This window comes from Heloderma suspectum, chromosome 16 (assembly GCF_057233095.1).
Source record: "Heloderma suspectum isolate Gila_16-S chromosome 16, 16-S_ref, whole genome shotgun sequence".
In the NCBI taxonomy this organism is placed as follows: Eukaryota; Metazoa; Chordata; class Lepidosauria; order Squamata; family Helodermatidae; genus Heloderma; species Heloderma suspectum.
Window position 1 is genome coordinate 19,063,604 of NC_139473.1, and position 18,133 is coordinate 19,081,736.

The window sequence follows — 18,133 nt, forward strand, 5'->3', positions numbered from 1 at the left end:
GCTGCAGATGGACCCTGATCAACCTGCATGGGGCAGGCTGGGATATGTAGTCTAACACATCTGGGGGATACCAGGTTGGGGAAGGCTAGAGAAGATCTTTCTGAGAGACTGGCACACCCAAGAGAGGATCAGAAAAAGCCAAACATGGAAAAAGATAGCTGCACAGATGCAACCCCATCTAGAGAGCCTACCAGTATCTTTGAAGCTCACCTGTATTCCCGGTGACTGCTGTCATCTTGGTAGCAGTCTGTTGCACAGTCACACTGAAGCAGGCAGCCCTCCCGGTACTCTGGGTATTGCACGGCGTACTCTTCTCCATCCACCATATGATGGTTTTCTATCACTCTGCCCAAGGAAGGAGTAGAAGAAAAGGAGAAGCAGGTAAAAAAAGAGAAGTTGTGGGAACTCTCACAAAATGGTTGCCATGGGGGTGCCTTGCCCATTCCTAAAATGGTTGCCACGATGGGCACGGCCGCCACAGTGGGAATGGCCTCCGGCCGGTCTCATTGGAATGAAGACTCATTTTCCCAGAAGCCAAACTGGTGAGACTAAAAGAAAAGTAACTTGGCCCAGAACCGAAGTACCAGGCAGAGATGGGGGCGGGGGGCCCTTAACTCCACAGCACAAAACCAGTTTTTTTGAATCCAAATAGAGATGGTTTAATTTTAATGTGTTTTAATGTTCCATATATTTTAAATTGTTTTATTGTGTGTTGTTTGGTTTTAGTTTTTGTGAACCGCCCAAAGAGCTTCGGCTATTGGGCAGTATAGAAATGAAATAAATAAATAAATAAATAAATAAATGGTGCTGGAGGGTGCTTTGCAGCAAGCCAGCCTCCCAGATAGATAGATAGATAGATAGATAGATAGATACCTCCCCCCATTACCACATTTTTCCTGAAATACCCCCCTCCATGGGCAGTATTAAAATGGATTCAATGGGCTCATTTTGCCCTGCATACACACACACCCCAAATTCCAATTCAATTTCAAAAATTAATACCAGGGAGTATCAAGCACTTTGATACAGTTTTAAGTTCCTCCAGTTCATTTTGCATTTCTCTGTCCTCTTTTTGGTAATACATAAGTGGCCACACTACAGGCCCAGCACATCCCAATGACCCCTCTAACACATTGATTTTTCCTCTTCCCTTCCCAGTCATTTTTCCTTGTATATCCCGTCTTTTTTCTTTTGTTTTAGTTATTATTATTATTGTAAGCAGGGATGTACGGACTGTGTAAAATCCATTCCATCTGTGTCTCACAAATTGTCAGCCGCTTTTCATTCCGTCATCCGCCCAACCACGGAATTGGATGTTTTTGTTTCTGAATTTACACAAATGCACATTTGTGCAAATTCACATGTGCAAAAATGCACACATGCCCTCAAAATGCACATTTTCATGCTTTAGCCTATGGGGGAAAGGCTTGTTTTTGGATGGTTTTTCTTAAAATTTCGCATATTTTTCTATGACGAAATTTGCACAAAATTTGGGAAAGTTAGAAAAACAGTCCGCAAGTCTGCAGAATGTGCCCAACAGGAGGAAAGCTGACCCACTGCAGAATTTGCAGGTCAAATTCCGGAAATCTGAACATTTGGTTCTGCTGTGGATTTCTCCGACATCCCTAATTGTAAGACTGTGGCCAGGGAGGGACTGCCCAGTTTACTGGAGGCTTTTTTCTTTTCTTTTTTTACCGGAGCCTCTTTTGGCCAAGGAGAGGGGTAAAAATACTTGAAATAAATGAGCTAATTTCAGGCACAATCCTGTGCATGTTTACAGAGAAATAAGTCCTATGCCATGCTGTAGACGTGCACAAGGTTTCCCCGTAAATCATTACTTAGGGGCCCAGATTATTTTTCAGGATGTAGGATGTCCATCTGAGTTTCCCAATTTTTTTTCTGGATTGGGTTATCAGGGAGATGGTGTACCTATTTCATGCAGTTTGCCCAATGCTTTCAGGAACACAAAGCCCTGAATGGGTGTGTGGCAGCAGTGCCCCTGCCCACCCCCACAAAAGCCAGTCATGGACATGAGAGAGAATCACACATTTTTAGAAACAGACCTTCCCCCCTCCCGATTTGTCTAGCTTCCCCTTGGAAAAAATCAGGAGAGGGAAATCACAGCAAGAGGCAATATCGCTCAGCAGATGCTGCCTGGGAGGCATTAATCCTGTCGCTCGGGGAGCTTAACCCAATTACAAGCCGAGTGAATAATTGGCTGCTTTAAAGGAAATGAACCCCAGGATGTTTTGGCTCAGAAAATGCAAGAGAGACATCACGGGGCTGGAGAAACAGGGAAGGGAACATAGCTGTCACCACAGAAAGTCTATTTTGTGTTTTTGACTCTAGATCAAGGGGTGCAAAATAGGCAATCATCAGTTGTGGGTGGCACTGGTGTGTTTCTGTGTCTGTGTTGCATCATATAATTAGTGTTGAAAGGGGACATGCAGGTCACAAGAAATCCACTCTCTGAAATACATGCCCCCCATTCCAGGAATAATGAGAGGGGGGCTGTGAAACAGGGTAAAATGTTCACTCATTGAGAGGGAGAGAGCAGAAAGCAGTCCCCTCACTTGGAATAGGCTTTGCAATGTTGCCATATTCTCACATCTGGTCTTCTGATGTCATGTCATCAGGCAGCTTACATGATCCCTGATTGGTTGTACTCCCAGCAAAAACAACCTTCTTATTAAGAAAAAAAACATGTACCAAAGCAGCTGCCAAGAATAGGTGCAACACTGAACAATATGGTGTCAGGAAGGAAAGGATTTGTGGGAAGGGAATCTTTCAAAGAACATCGGGGTCTCACCAAACTACTCTTTTCACACAGAAAATGTTCGCCCATAAAATATTTGCTCTGTCCTATATGTAATATACAGGGAAACAGATCCCCAACCTTTTCTCCGATGCTGCTTCTGTGTATATTGTGGAGCAGCTCGGCCATTTCAAATGCCCAGTGCATTTCCAATGTTTCCTTTGGACTTGCATATCTATTGCTGAGTACAAACTGTGAACCAAACATAATTTAAAAAGAGATTAGCTGGGAAACCCGATGAGTGTACATAGCCACAAATTTGAGGGAAGCCTTTTCTCCAATTTTCAGCTATCTCCCTCTGGAAGTTAAACATCTGAAGAAAGGGAAAGCAGAAAGAATTAATCCTGACTATAGCGCACATGATTCATAGAATCATAGAACAGTAGGGTTGGAAGGGGCCTATAAGACCTTCGAGTCCAACCCCTTACTCAGTGCAGGAATCCAAGTCAGAGCATCCCTGACAGGTGGCTGTTCGGCCTCATCTTGAATGCCTCCAGCGTGGGAGAGCCCACCGCCTCCCTAGGTCGTTAGTTCCATTGTCGTACTGCTTTAACAGTCAGGATGATTTTCCTGATGTTCATCCGGAATCTGGCTTCCTGTAACTTGAGCCCATGATTCCGTGTCCTGCACTCTTGGATGATTGAGACGAGATCCTGGCCTTCCTTTCTGGGACAACCTTTCAAGTACTTGAGGAGCACTATCCTATCTCCCCTCAGTCTTCTCTTCTCAAGGCTAAACATGCCCAGTTCTTTCAGTCTCTCGTCATAGGGCTTTGTTTCCAGTCCCCTGATCATCTTTGTTGCCCTCCTCTGCACCCCCTGCATCCTTCGTAAAATGTGGTGCCCAGAACTGGACACAGTACTCTAGATGAGGCCTAACCAATGCTGAGGAGGGGGGAACTAGTACTTCCCGGGATTTGGAAGCTATGCTTCTATTAATGCAGCCCAAAATAGCATTGGCCTTTTTTGCAGCCACATCACATTATTGGCTCATATTCAGCTTGTGATCTACAACAATTCCAAGAACCTTCTTGCTTGTATTAGGGATGTACGAAAGTCCCTTACCTTTGACGAAATTTGATTCACGGTGGGGGGGAGGCGCTCCGTCCCTCCCCCCGAAATTCTGGCCGGGGGGGGCGTCCCATCCCTCCCCTCCGAAATTCTGGCCGGGGGGGAGGCGCCCCGTCCCTCCCGCCGCAAATCCTGTCCTGCCGGGACTGCAAATGGCAGCGGCTGTAGCTGCCGCCGTTTGCGTCCCTGCAGTCAGCCGTGATAGGCTACGTAAATGTTTACGTAGCCTATCAAAGCTGAGTGAAAAAAACAACAAAACCGCGTGTACGCAAATGGTGGCGCCCATGGGCGCCGCCATTTGCGTACGCGTGGTTTTGTGTGTTTTTTTTTTACTCAGCCGTGATAGGCTACGTAAACATTTACGTAGCCTATCATGGTATATTTTTAAAATCTAGCCGTGATAGGCTATGTAAATCTTTACGTAGCCTATCACTTTTTTTGTTTTTTGTTTTTTTTACTGGAAATGGCGGCGGTGGCGGCAGCCGGTCGGAAGACCGGCCGCCGCCAAACCACTGCCGAACCGCCACCGGAGCCACCACCGCCAGGGACATTCGCACAAGTTAAGTCCCGTCCCGGGGGGGTGTGGCAGACTGTTTTGCCACCGATTTCGGGGGGCCGAATGCTCTGGCATTCGGCCTCCCCGAGATTCATGGCGAAATTCTCTGACATCCCTACTTGTAGTGTTGTTGAGCCCAGTATCTCCCTTTCTATTTATGTGCATCAGCCATGGGGCATTTTTATATAAGAGCACGCAGGGGCACGTGCCCCAGATCTTTTAAGATGCCCCAATGACATCATCTGCTTTAATACAAGCCTGTCTCTTCCCTCTGACCTCAGCAGCCTTTCAGTGACTAGGAGACATTAGGATTTACTCCTTTGCCCACCCCCAGGATATACATATACATGTGTATATGCATACACATGCAAATTTATGCCATGGGTCTGTGCCCCGGATCTTTCAAATACTTAGCAATGCCCCTGGCATAAACATTAATAGCCAAACAAGACATTGCACAGGAGGTGCACAGTTTGGCAATGCTAATGGATTCCCTAGGGATCTCCCTAGGGAAAGAAATTCATTCTGTCCAATTTTCTGTATGAATTTGCGAAATTTGAACCTGCCAAACCAATCAGCAAACTGGAAGACAATTGCTCACTGAAATGCACACTTACCTACATTTAGCACCAAATTTTAAGTTCTCCACTCAAAAACCAAAAATGAATGTGCACAAAAATGCTCACATCAGGGGGAAAGGTGCATTAAAAACAAAGCGCTATGGAAAAGTGCACACAAAATGTGCACACTCGTGAAAACAATGCACAGAAATGCATTATTACAGGGTGACATTATATATTATAATGTATAGGGTTTTGTTTTTGGTTGTTTTGTCAAAAAATGTGTATATTAGGAAAAGGTATGCACAAAACTGAGAAGTGTTCACAAAAATGCATACATGTTTTTGTGGGAAGCTTCTAAAAATAAAATCCTTACACTGATGCGGAACCAGGCCGAACCAACCTTAAGGTCAGAAAACTGAAAAATGGAATAGAACCGAAATTGACTCATGCCTAGTTCTAGCTCTGGATTTCATGCATTGAGTAGGAGGGTTGGATTAGATAGCCAATAAGCCCCCTCCAAATGTACAATTCAATGATTCTATGTGCTTTGCAGTTAGGCTTTTCACATGCCACAGCTGGTAAGATTTGTGTTGAAGGTGAACTGGTCAGTACAATAACATATCACATCCATTTTGTTTCTCTATCTGTATATTTGGAACCCCACAAAACACCCTTTCATGTAGCTGAGGAAAGAGATGTTGCTGGCAAAACTTGGATATTACAACAAGAGGTTGTAACTGCTACTTTTCTGGTAGTTGCATGAACTTCCATAAATGAACGTATCTTCAAATAGGTTCTAAATCCTTGTCATTTGATATTTATTTTGAAATGGGTCCAAGGCTGCTCCATCTGTGCAAACTGCAATATGTACCCTTGTAATTTGACAAAATAATCTTATGCAAGGATAAACACTATTCCGTTTGAAGTGACAGCAAGAGGATTTTCAGGTGCACTAGCAACTGTAACCTATGGGTAAGAAATGCAGGTTAAATTCTATTCAACGGGCGGTATCCAACAGTGTCATCCTGCAAACTCAAATAGTGATAGTGGAGCTCCGCCAGATCATTCTGTTGTACAAGCTGCTGTGCATTAGGCTTGTGCAACCTGTCACACAATGGGTTGCGCAAGCGCAATGCGCAGCTGGCCGCACAACGGGGTTGTGCAACCACGCTTGTGCAAATGTAACTTTTGTTGGATTCTCCTCTTGCACAACAGTATTTGTGGTAGTGGAATGACACAGTTGGATGCTGACCAAGATTTGTGTTCATCTGGGGCTTCTGGAGAGTTTAGAATACTGTGTACGGTTCTGGTAACCTACCTAAAAAAAGATATTGTAGAGCTGGAAAAAGTGCAGAAAATGGCAACTACAAGGATCAAGGGGCCTAAAAGGGGCTAGAGTAACTCCCCTATGAGGGAAGGTTACAACAGCTGGGCTTGTTTAGCTTGGAAAAAAGGAGGGAAAGCGGAGACAGCGGGGTACAAAATAATGCATGGTGTGGAGAACGTGGATGATGAGACATTTTTCTTGCTCTCTCAAAATACTAGGCCCTGGGGTCATCCCATGAAGCCAATTGGTGGGAGATTCGGGACAGATAAAAGCAAGTACTTCACACAGTGCATAGTTAAAATTGTGGAATTCACTACCACAGGATGTAGTGATGGCCACAAACTTGGATGACTTTAAAGGGGGGGGGGTACATAAATACCTGGAAGAGAAGGCTATCAGTGGGTCCTAGTCCTGATGGCTCTATGCTACCTCCAGTACCAGAGGCAGTGAGCTTATGTACACCAGTTGCTGGGGAACATGGGTGGGAAGGTGCTGTTGCACTCATGTCCTGCTTGTGGGTTTCCTGTGGGAAGCTGGCTGGCCACTACGAACACAGAAAGCTGGACTAGATGGACCCTTGGTCTGACCCAGCATGGCTCTTCTTATGTTCTTATATTCTTATAATGTAGGATGTCAGGTTAAAAACAATTTACTGAAATTGGTGGGTGGGGGAAACCCAGCCTTTCTAAAAAGCAATGGCCAGTGGATTCCAGAGTAAATGAATCTATCATACTTAAGCAGCAGACCTGTACATTGTGGACAACTTTGTCCCTGATATCTTCCTGTGAAATTTTGGAGAACATGAGGTGGTCATTCAGGGTGTAAATCAGCCCTCCACAACCTGGTGGCCTCCAGGTGTGTTGGACTACAACTCCCATAATCCCCATTGATGACAAGACATGCTTCGGGAAAGTTGATGAATGTGCTGGCATGACCCACGTTAGAACTCAGGTTGTGCAGTGTGTGTGTGATGTAAAGCAGAGAACGGGCAAGTAAGGAGGGACACTGGGACACGTCTCCATCTGCATGTCACCCCGCAAACTACCTCCGCCACCTGCTTTTCTCTCAGTGTCATGGAGCAGGACCCCAAATCCTCATCCTCAAAGGATCCTGTTCTCTCGTCCTCTGAATAACAAGTTTCAGTTCAGGGAGAGAATTTGGTCCTGGAAAAGTGTCACAAGGGTAAGGACATGCAAATCAGCAGAACTCGAGCTTGCCCGAGTTCTTCGAACGCCATCTCAAAGGTCGTTCCGACTCGGGTCCATATCAGATTGCGAGCTTTGTTTTTTCTCTTCTTGCATAAAAATCCATGCATATTTCTGTGTGTATTTTTCCAAATGTATACATCAACTGTGTGCCTTTTTGAAATGTATGCATTTCTGAAATGTACCCATTCTTAGGGACGGCGGAAAATTCCGCCACGAACTCCAATGTGGCCGGATTCTAAGAATCCGACCCCCCGGAGTCCACGGCGGAAAGAAAGACTCACCTCCGCCACCTGGGGGAATCCGCGTGGGACCGGATCCTACCTGCTGCCGGCCATCTGCTGCTGTCCGCTGCCTCCTGTCCCGTCTGCTGCTGCCTGTCTGTGGACGCAAATGGTGTCCGGCGTAGTGGACGCCATTTGCGTCCCTGCCTTTTGCTGTGATAGGCTATGTAAATCTCTATGTAGCCTATCATGGCAAAGAGCAGGGACGCAAATGGCGTCCGCTATTCCATTTGTGTCCCTGCTCTTTGCCGTGATAGGCTACATAAAGATTTACCTAGCCTATCACGGCAAAAGGCAGGGACGCAAATGGTGTCCACTACGCCGGATGCCATTTGTGTCTGAAGACCGGCAGTCCGGCAGCGGGTGGACCCGGCTGGCAGCTCCATGGCCTCGCCGCAGAGTGGAGCCGGCCAGGGAGGATTCCGGGGGAAGGAACGGATCACCCTCCCCACAGACCCCCTGGTGGTCTCGGAGGTGAGTTCCGTACACCCCTCCATTCTTATCCCATGATTAAAGTGTCTTTGTGGACATTTTTAAAATGTACTCATTTTGAAATGTATGCATTTTTTAAATGTATGCATGCTGTCAAATGCATTTCTTTTTCTTTTTTGGTCTGCAAATTACATTGCAAGCTTGGAAATGTATGGACCAACGGCAGATTGTGTCCCGGTCTGTGTTTGAGAAAGTGCAAACTGGTTAAAATCCTGATAAAAAATGAACTGAAATGAATTTCTCATACATCCCTACACAAGGCTTCCACCTCCTCAGGACCCAGTCCTCCAGGAAGACTCCTATGTGCCCCACCCCCACATTCAAAGGAGGTCCAATTGCCACCCCTGGGTTCTGAGGACTCTGGCCATGAGGACCATCACATGCCACAGCCACCCCCATGTCATTGCAGCTTGAGACTACTAAAACACGCTAGGCCCCTTTAAGAGAAAAGTATCACAGTGGAGATGGACCAGCCTAAAGGCAGCCAAACTCTTATTTAAGACTCACTCTTGATCTGCTGCTTGTTGGAGCAACATGCAGACAACCTTGTCTGGCCTCTAGCCCCACTTTGAGTTTTCCATGGTGCTGATCTCTTCCTGTCTTGTTTTCCTGTGAAATTTGACCTAACCTAACCCCTGCTAAAGATCTGGTCATAGCTGAATCCTGCAACCCAAGGTACAGCACAGAACATTGACAGAATCCATGTCCTGAAATGGTACACTTGGTGGAGTAAAATTTGGTCTTGGAGCCTGGTTGCAAGAAAAGCATCAGGTGGAGAGAATTAGTGTGTGTTCATGAGTGTGTGTGTGTGTGTGTGCGCATGTGTGCACGTGCGCCTGTATGTGTGTGCAAGGGAGAGATGCAAATGGATTCAGCAACCCCAACTTGTCCACCTGTTCTCTGCCTGAAAGCACCTACCTGCTGCAACACCAAGTACTCTAACACAGACCCTCTGCTATCATTTCTGTTTTGATCCTCAGTCATGTCCAAACTGGAATTCACCAGTGGATCTGGGGGGTGGCCTTTTGGGATTCCAGTGGATCCCTCAGCTCCATCTGGGCCTACTCTTTTGCACCAACAACTATTTTGTGTACTGGTTCTGGTGGTCCCCTTAAAAACAAAAAGTCCCCTCAGAATGCTGTCTCCTCACAGCCAGCTTTAGAGGAGAAGGGTGAATGCATTTCAGTTCATCCTGAAGTGATCAATAAAACAAATAAGCACAAGAAATTATCTTAAACTACACTGCTGCTGAAAATGTAATCTGGGATATAGCTAACAGTGGGACTTCGAACTTTGCCAGAAATTTCTCCCCCACCTTATGGAAATCAAAAATAGCGCTTCTTGGAAATAAGAACAACAGAGTCTTATTGCACCATAAAGACTCACAATTTTATTCCAGCATCAGCTTTCATGGAATGCATGAAGTATTAACCTCAAAGGGAGATGGGTGACCGAGTGATGTTTGAGTCCATCAAGTATCTCCAAACATCAGCCCGCTGTTCATCTCACATCCAATTTATGGTCGCATTTGCAATTGCCATTCATATTGTGCGAACGGGAAAATTGCATGAAATGAACAGTGACTGAACATGGAAGTTGCGCAAAAATCCCCAGTGTCGTGCAATTTTCCCCATAGACGAAAGTGGGGCTGCTTTCAAAATCTGTGCAAATTTGGACATTTGCACAAACTCAATGGGGGAAGTTGCGCAAACCGAAATCAGGCACATTCACTCATTTACGAACATTTTCAGTGAACATATTGTCGCATTCACGTTCGGGGTTGCAAACAGGGCAGACTTCCATGTTTGACAAGCAGAAATGAAATTCTCATCGATCCCTAACCTCAAACTGGAAATAAGATTACCTGACCTGAAACACATTTGTTTAAATGGCAAATGGTTGAATCGATCACATGTCCAAAATGTGGCAACTCATCATTGACCTGTCACATGTCAACGTTGACAATCTGGGACACATTCTGTGAGCGTTCAAAAATCCAGATATATGCCAGCAAATGTCGCCCGTCTCCCAGTTGTGCCCATCGCTGTTTGAAAAGTGGATGGAGAGATTTCTGCATTTGGCTATTCACCAAATACATCACATGCAGAAGTGTATCAACATGTGCCAAATGCTTGGCAGTCACTGTAACACAGGCACCATAAAGAATTGATGCAGAAGCTCAGTAAGGTTAGCTCATTCCAAGATCTTTTTTAAATTAAATGTAGCTGCCAAGGTAAGTGGGTGGGTGCTAGGTAGCGGGTGCAATTTGATAGGAAGTGTGTGTGTGTTTGAACAGATGCTCAACCTTTTCCCACCGTGCTAATTTTCTGATTAAAATCTTCACGAGGTTGCTGCTTTGCCCATGGGGGAGAATAAACATATCTGTACTTTTTTCTCACCCATGGGGTAAAAGCAGAAACTGCGGGTGCTTTTGATACTTTGATGAGAAAAACAGAGTGGGTGGGGAAAGTGTGAAACACCCCTACAGTTTGGTCATTCAGCAGGCAGAAGAGCACTGCTGCTTTTGCACGCAGCATCGCAAGATGAGGAGAAGCACCAAATGACTCCAGTGCAGACAGGTGATTTGAACTCGGATCTCTCGTATCCAACACTCTAGGCCATGGGGTTACACCACCGCTGTGCATTTGGCTGTTTACTTTTACTAGCAGGTATACTTTGTAAGGCTGAGACAAAATGTCCCTCTACTCACCCAATTTTTCCATCCCATTCAAAGGCAATGAAGTTGTGGGGAAGGGTTTGGGGTAATATTCAGGGGGACTGCAGGAAATGGGGATGGAAGGGGGCTTACTGGTGGCGACAGTGGTGTTGTGGTTCCTGAGGGCCAACATTCCCACTTCCCTCAGGTCCCAGACAGACATTACTTGAAATGTGTGTCTAGCAGCTATGTCTCCCCCTCCATTTTTACTCTAGAGTAGGTGCAGCCCCCCAATCTGGATCAGGGCCCTGGTGTGTGGAGTAGGGGGCTTTTAAGATTCAGGTTGCAGGACTTGCATCTAATCTTGAGTAAAAAAAAGAAAAAGACATAGCTGCTACTTTTGGATTTAAAGTAATGTCTGTTTGGGGCCTTGGAATGACGTTATATCGCCCCGAAGGGTTTCTGTGGTGGGGAGGCAACCCTCAGCCACTGAGGCATTCCTGAGGAGGCTTCTGGGATGGCTGCCAGCTGCCAGGAAAACCACCACCGTGGTGAAATAAGTGGTGGCAGCAAAAAAGGTAAGTTTGAGTAGCGTATCTGGTCCCCCTGCCCCCCCCCCCAAATTTCAAGTCCAAAGTGAAGTTTGGGCTCAGCATTCCATCTTTGGCTGGTGTTTCTGCCCTGCCTATTCTGCCTGCCTTCCTCAGTTCTGGGCCCACTTTTTCACCGGTGCCCCAATTCCCCAGCCCAATGAGGCATTCACATGCAGTGACTCAGCAAGGACTATTCCTGTCCCGAGTGACCTGGTTTCTCAATCCTCTGTCCCCGTCCCTGTCCCCGCCCCCCCAACTGATGGATTGTAGTGTGCAGTTTACTCTCTGGGCTGCTGAGCGCTGGGTGGCTAATTCACTGTCAATCCAGGAAAGTTGTGAAGCGTTATTGATGGAGCAGGCCCCTGAGGTGGGGGAAAGCCACGCCACAGCCTCTGATGGCAATTGCATCCCTCAGAAAGGCAACTGCTGACACTTGAGACCCAGAAGAGAATGCTGCCACTCAAGCCCAGATCCATCCTCCCTGCTGCTTCTGCCCCAGCTCTTTCTAGGGATGTCAGAGAAATCCGTTCAGGAGGTGGGGTTTGACAGGTTTTCCTAGGTTCGCCCCCCCCCCGACTTCAGTTCCTGCTGCATCACCTGACTTGAGCTGCAGCAGGTTGAAGCCAGTTTGGAGATTTTCCGGGCATTTTGTGCATTCCTCCCCCCACTGGTTCTGCAATTTGTACACATGCGGCTGTAATTTGGGCAAATTTGACCATAATGTGGGCAAATTGCTCAGATATTTGCGCAAATCGCAGAACCCGTGAAAAATGCATGAAAAAAGTTCCCAGAGTTTGGGGAAAAGCCTGTAACTCGGCTCACAAAGAAATTGAGCCATGCCCACTGTGGAAATCTGTCAAGTCAAAAAAGAACCAGACTTCCCAGCGACAGACATCCCTAGCTCATGGGCAGGGCAGGAGCAGTCTAGAAAGCCAGGAAAAGCAAGTTCCCACATCGGTTGACACAGAAACTTGACTTGAGGAGTATAATCAACACCTGAGGTCCTCCTCTGAGGGAGGCTCAGAGGATAGCAACAAGGGAGAGGGCCTTTTTGCTGGTGGCCCCTTGATAGTGAGATGGTCTGCCCAGCAAGGCCTGCCTGGTGCCAACATTGTCATCTTTTTGATACCAAGATAAGACAATCCTCTATTCTCAGGCGTTTGAATGGTTCTGGTTGTCCTTGGGCAAGTTTCCCAAGAAACTTGGGAAGCTTGCCCAAGAAGTCACTGAGATTTTAGTTCTTTTATGGGGTGGTGTGTTTTAGCGGATAATTGTTTTTAGCTCTTTTAAAATCTATATTTTTAGATGCCTTGAGCCGCTTTTTGAGAAAGGTGTCTAAGAATTCTAAGAAATAATAAATCATAATAATTTACAAGATCAGGAATGCTCTGGCCTGTGGTATAATGAGGCTTCCTTGGGAGGTGTGGTCAAAGTTCCCACCTTTGGCCAGAGACAGAAGGGGTCACGCTGACAAAATCCATACTCCTCTCAAAGGCCATGAGTTCAAATCTTGCCATGGCGCCAAGCCATGACACCCATCAGAACAGGCAGAGCTATTAACACCTCCTCACATGGGGTCCGTGGGGGGTAACCAAGATTGCTCCCTGCCTCCAAATATTTATTTATTCATTTATGCCCCCACCTTCCCACTAAGGAGACGGCACTCAAGAGGGCTGTAGCCAAAAGGTGCGTTGAAAGCCTGACCCCTCAGGGATATTCCAGACCCGTTTCCCCGCCCCCCCTTCCCCCTCACTTGAACATTGAACTTTCGGGGGGGGGAGTAAATCCTTCTAGCCTTTTGATTGATTGATTTTAAAGATTTATAAGCTGCCTTTTAGAGGGAACGCACATTCCCATGGCAGCATGCAAAGTTTAAAACCATGGAACACAATAAAACGATGATCAAAGCCATCAGCAAACTACCATAAAATCAGAATTGAAGTGCGGACGGGGTGGCCAGTTTACACGGCACCCCAAGGAGGAAATGCATCACCCCCAAGAAAGAGCATGAAAGAGGACAAAGATTTGCACTTGCTAATTTATACGTATAGATGCAGAGGTAGAAAGACGGACGGAATTTAAATAGAAATGCAATACTTCTTACTGTAGTGGAGAAGACCGACCGGGTGAGCTGTGTGCCTGTTCAGTCTGCTGCCCAGATTCTAACAGTGGATGGCAACTTCAAGGCCCATCTGCCTGCTCTCCCTTCTGATGGTTATTTATCTTTAAACTAGACTTGGGCTGGGCAGATTTTGCCTTCCAAGAGACGACTGTCCTCTGTAAACCAGTGTGGTGTAGTGGCGAGAGTGCTGGACTGGGAATCGGGAGATCCGGGTTCTAGTCCCCACTCGGCCATGGAAGCTCACTGGGTGACTTTGGGCCAGTCACAGACTCTCAGCCCAACCCACCTCAAAGGGTTGTTGTTGTGGGGATAAAATGGAGGAAGGAGGAGGATCATATACGCTGCCTTGAGTTCCTTGGAGGAAAAAAGGCGGGATATAAATGCAATAAATAAATAAACAAACAAACAAACAAACAAACTAGGACACATGGCCAGTTCACCCTAGTTGTTGTGTTGTAATCATGGCTGGCTGTGGGATTCTGGGAGTTGTATTCTAACACATGTGGAGGGTACCAGGTTGGGGAAGACTTCAGTGCAGGAAGTGTTCTACCCAATTTGACTTGCGTAAAGTAACTGTATACTTTTTTAGGACCAAGCCGAAATGCCTCCCCTCTGATTTCCCTACCCCAAGATCTTAAACAGAGGATCTAATACCAGTCTGCTGGCCACAAACTCTGTCCTGAGAGCCCCATTTAAACATCAGTAGTACTGGAGATGAACCTTTCCCAAATTGTACCACTTCAGGTTGTAGGTGAGTGGGGCTTGCTATTTGAATTCTCACACACACACATACACGGGGAGAGAAACCCTTTTCAGCATATAGAAAAGTACCATGTTGGGCAGAAAGCTCAGCTGAATCCTTACCCCTGAGCTGCTAAGTTTCTGCATTCAAGGAGTTGGGGGGGGGGAACCAGGTTCCTTTTGGTTCAGACATTCCAGAGACCTTGAGAAACAGGTTCAGACCAGCAAGGCTGGAAACCAGACTCTGTCTATATAGCAGAAGTCCCCACACACTTTTGGTCCATGGATACATTTGGAATGTTAAGAGAGTATCGTTGGCAATTTCACAAAATGGCTGCCATGGTGGGCGTGGCTGTTCACAAAACATTCATTTCCCAGAAGGCAAACTGGTGAGACTTACGGAAAAGAAACTTGCCCAAGAACACAAGTACAAGGCAGAGGTCCAGAAACACAATACCACTCTTTTGATTCTAGATTTTTCTGCTACACCAGTCATTTTACAGATAACAAACTTTTGAGGCTCAGGGACGTGGGGCCCAGAGGCATTCTTGGACATAAAGATGGCACCGGAGGCTGATAGGTTACTTTGCAACATGCCAGCTAGGGATATACGAAGTCTGTTAAATTTGTTCTGTCTGTGTTCCCTGGATTGTCAGGCCTCTTTCGTTCCATCACCCGCTCATTGGATATATTTTAACCAGACTTTCGCTTTACTTGCACTACTTCACATTAGCGCTACTTCACATTAGCACAGGTGTGCATCACTTAATGTGCACTAATGCTGATGCGTATTAGCACAAATCACCCCTAAAAGTGAAAAACCGGTTCACAAGTACGCACAAACTGCGTGACTCGGAAAAAGCTGGTGTGTTACAGAATCCACAGGTCAGATAAATAGAAATCCAAATTGTTTGGAGTCATTGCAGATTTCTCTGACATCCTACTGCCAGACTCCCACTTTAAAAACAGCAACCCCTGCTCTATACCAATGGTTCTGGTCAAATGGGCCGGACCCCAGGCTGTACAGTGATCCCTCGGTACTCACATATGCCTTCCATGCTGGTCTTCACGGGTGAGCACTCCCTCCTTCTCCATCAACATTTGGCGGAATGTCCCAACTTTCTGCCGGATCTCTTCTTCGGAATACCTGTCATAACAGATTGCCAGGGGCAGGAGGAGAGAGAGAGACAGACAGAGACAGAGACAGAGACAGAGACAGAGAGAGAGTGAGGTAGGAACATCCATTGCTTCACCCTTCCCAAACTGTCTGCCCTTGTTTTATTAATGGTGGGCAATCTCCGTGGGTTCTCAGGCTGAGAGATCAGCCACACAATGGAGGCCCCAGCAACCTCTGACCTCTCCCATAACCCTACAGCCACAGTAGATGTGATGCAGTAGATTCATGTACAGATGAATGACTCTTGTCAATTCCAGTTTCTCCTAAAGCTCCTTAAAGTCTTAAATTTGGTTCATCCCAAAGTTTTTTGTTTTTTTTAAAAGTTTGCATGAAAATTCATGTTTGTGCGCATTTCTCCCAATTAGGGATGCTGGAGAAATATGTGGTGGACCCGAATGAGGCCAGATGCCCAGGAATCTGATCTCCAGAATCTGCAACAGACTGCCACCCCCTCCCTTACCTACGTGTCCTTGGATTTCGCATGGGGCAACTCTCCGTCTCTCTAAAAGGTAAAATGGCAGCCACCATTAGCCTTTCAAGGAAAAATTACAGCGTGTGGAGGCGGCCGACTACACCCCATAGAACTGTGCCCTAATATAAACATTTTTGGCAAGTCGTTTTCCTAATATAACGCATTTTTGAACATTATTTCCCCCAACACATGCAAATTTGTATCCATGTTTTGATCGGAGAACACCGCTGCGAAATTCAGAGAAGTGCAAATTGTGAGGGGTCATTGAGTTTTGGTTCATGGAGTGGTTCAGAACCGTGAAATGTATTCAGTTTGCATTTTGTTGGAAGTGCTTCACATTGCAACATTTTGTTGCAGAGCATGAAAATGCAAACAGGACGTGTTTCGCCCCCATCCTTAGATTCACGATCTGCAACAAAATAGCCCTAATCTGTAGTCAACGAGACTGCTCTGTCATTGTGATGTATTTGGGAGGGCTTACCCTCTTATTTTTTTCCATTTATTTATTTACTTATTTACTTATTTATTTATTTATTTATTTATTTCAGTCCCATACTGCCCGATAGCTTACGCTCTCTGGGTGGTTCACAACTATGTAAACCATAAAATAAGGTATAACATACATTATAAAAATTAGAATTATAAAACTACGATAAGAATGAAGTAAAAAACAATAAAGCATAGCAGCAGTGCAGAGATTTAGTATACAATAACAGATTTAAAACAACAGAGCTAAAAGATTTAGTGCCTGGGAAAATAAAAAGGCCTTCACCTGGTATCTGCAAACCTACTTCTACATCAGCAGTTGGAGAATGAGTTTACTATGAATATGTATGATGTGGTTTAAAATAAATAAATAAATAAAGGCAGCTGAGGGGGTGGAATGAATTGGCTCAGGAGTGCGGCATTGATGGGAGGGTGTTTTTGCTGTTTTCCCAGCTAAATTCAACTCTCCAGGACTGTTTGCCTTCAGGGAGAAAACATATGAGCATCATATTGGTATCATCAGATGCATTTTCTATCCAAGCGCAGCTGCATTACTGTAAAACACCACAGCAAAAGAATTTGCTATTAGTGAAACACCATAGCAAAAGAATTTGATGCAACCGTGTGTCCAGTTGTATCAAAGTTCCATTTCCCAGTGCACAGCAATGCATGTGTGCCTCAGTAAAACCCCAAATGAAAAGGCTTTAGATGCAATTCTATGCTCAAGTTGTATCAATGACCTCACCTTTTTGCCTGATGTTTTCCCAGTGCGAAGCTGCACCCATGTGCCTCAGTTTAAAGAGATGCAGCAAAAGAAACTTGATACAACCATGTATATGACCACATCCATCAAGATTTTTTGTATATATATATATTTTTTGCTGTGCTGTGTCAAGGTGTTTCTGCTCTTTAGTAACATGCGGTGGGGAGAAGTCCTCCTAGCTAAACCAGAATTCAGAAGGAGTTGAATAGAGGGTAAAGCAAGGATAGGAACACAACAGAATAAACCTGCACATGTCTAGTTAGAGTGCTGAGCAGTGACTCCTCCAGGTTTTTGTGGGCTCTTGGGCAAGACACCCTCAACAGGTCCTCTCCCTCAGTGACTCTTCTCACCTCCATCCTCACCAACTGCTCATCACCCTTTCTCATCATTGCTACCAGTAGGCAGAGATCAAGTATGCCATGGCATCTGCTGTTCCTCCTTCTCAACACCACCATTGTCTGGGCCTGTGAGAGAGGCAGATGAACAAGCAGGCTGTAATGGCAATGAAGAGGAGCACGTCCAGGGCCTTCTTGTCAGTGGGCCCCTGCTGGGGCACAGGCCCTCGGCAAGTGCCCGACCATGCCTACCCTTGATGCCCTGGCACTGAGTTCAAGGCCTGGTGACTTTGCCAATGACCAGCGGGATGTTACAGGAGCTGAATGCAGCAGGGAGAGACAGCTCCAGTCCTAGCAGAAGGCACAAAGAGTGGGGAAGGGAAGGGAGGCTGTAACACAGGGAGAAACACAAGGAAATATTGAGGGGGCCAAAGGAGCCCACTCCCAGGGCGCTTCTTTTTATCCCTTGCAATTGG

The 18,133-nt window shown here is 46.0% G+C and overlaps 1 protein-coding gene across 1 annotated transcript in view; it reads right to left on the reverse strand.

Annotated features, from left to right (window-relative positions):
* SRRM3 (serine/arginine repetitive matrix 3) overlaps positions 1 to 18,133 on the reverse strand; it is a 111,112-nt gene that overhangs the window by 62,881 nt on the left and 30,098 nt on the right. Inside the window, exons 2-3 of the mRNA XM_084822678.1 lie at positions 15,470 to 15,571; positions 211 to 345 (exon numbers count right to left, since the gene is read on the reverse strand). Of these exons, the coding sequence (XP_084678804.1) occupies positions 211 to 345; positions 15,470 to 15,571 (237 nt within the window). The remainder of the gene's footprint in view (positions 1 to 210; positions 346 to 15,469; positions 15,572 to 18,133) is intronic.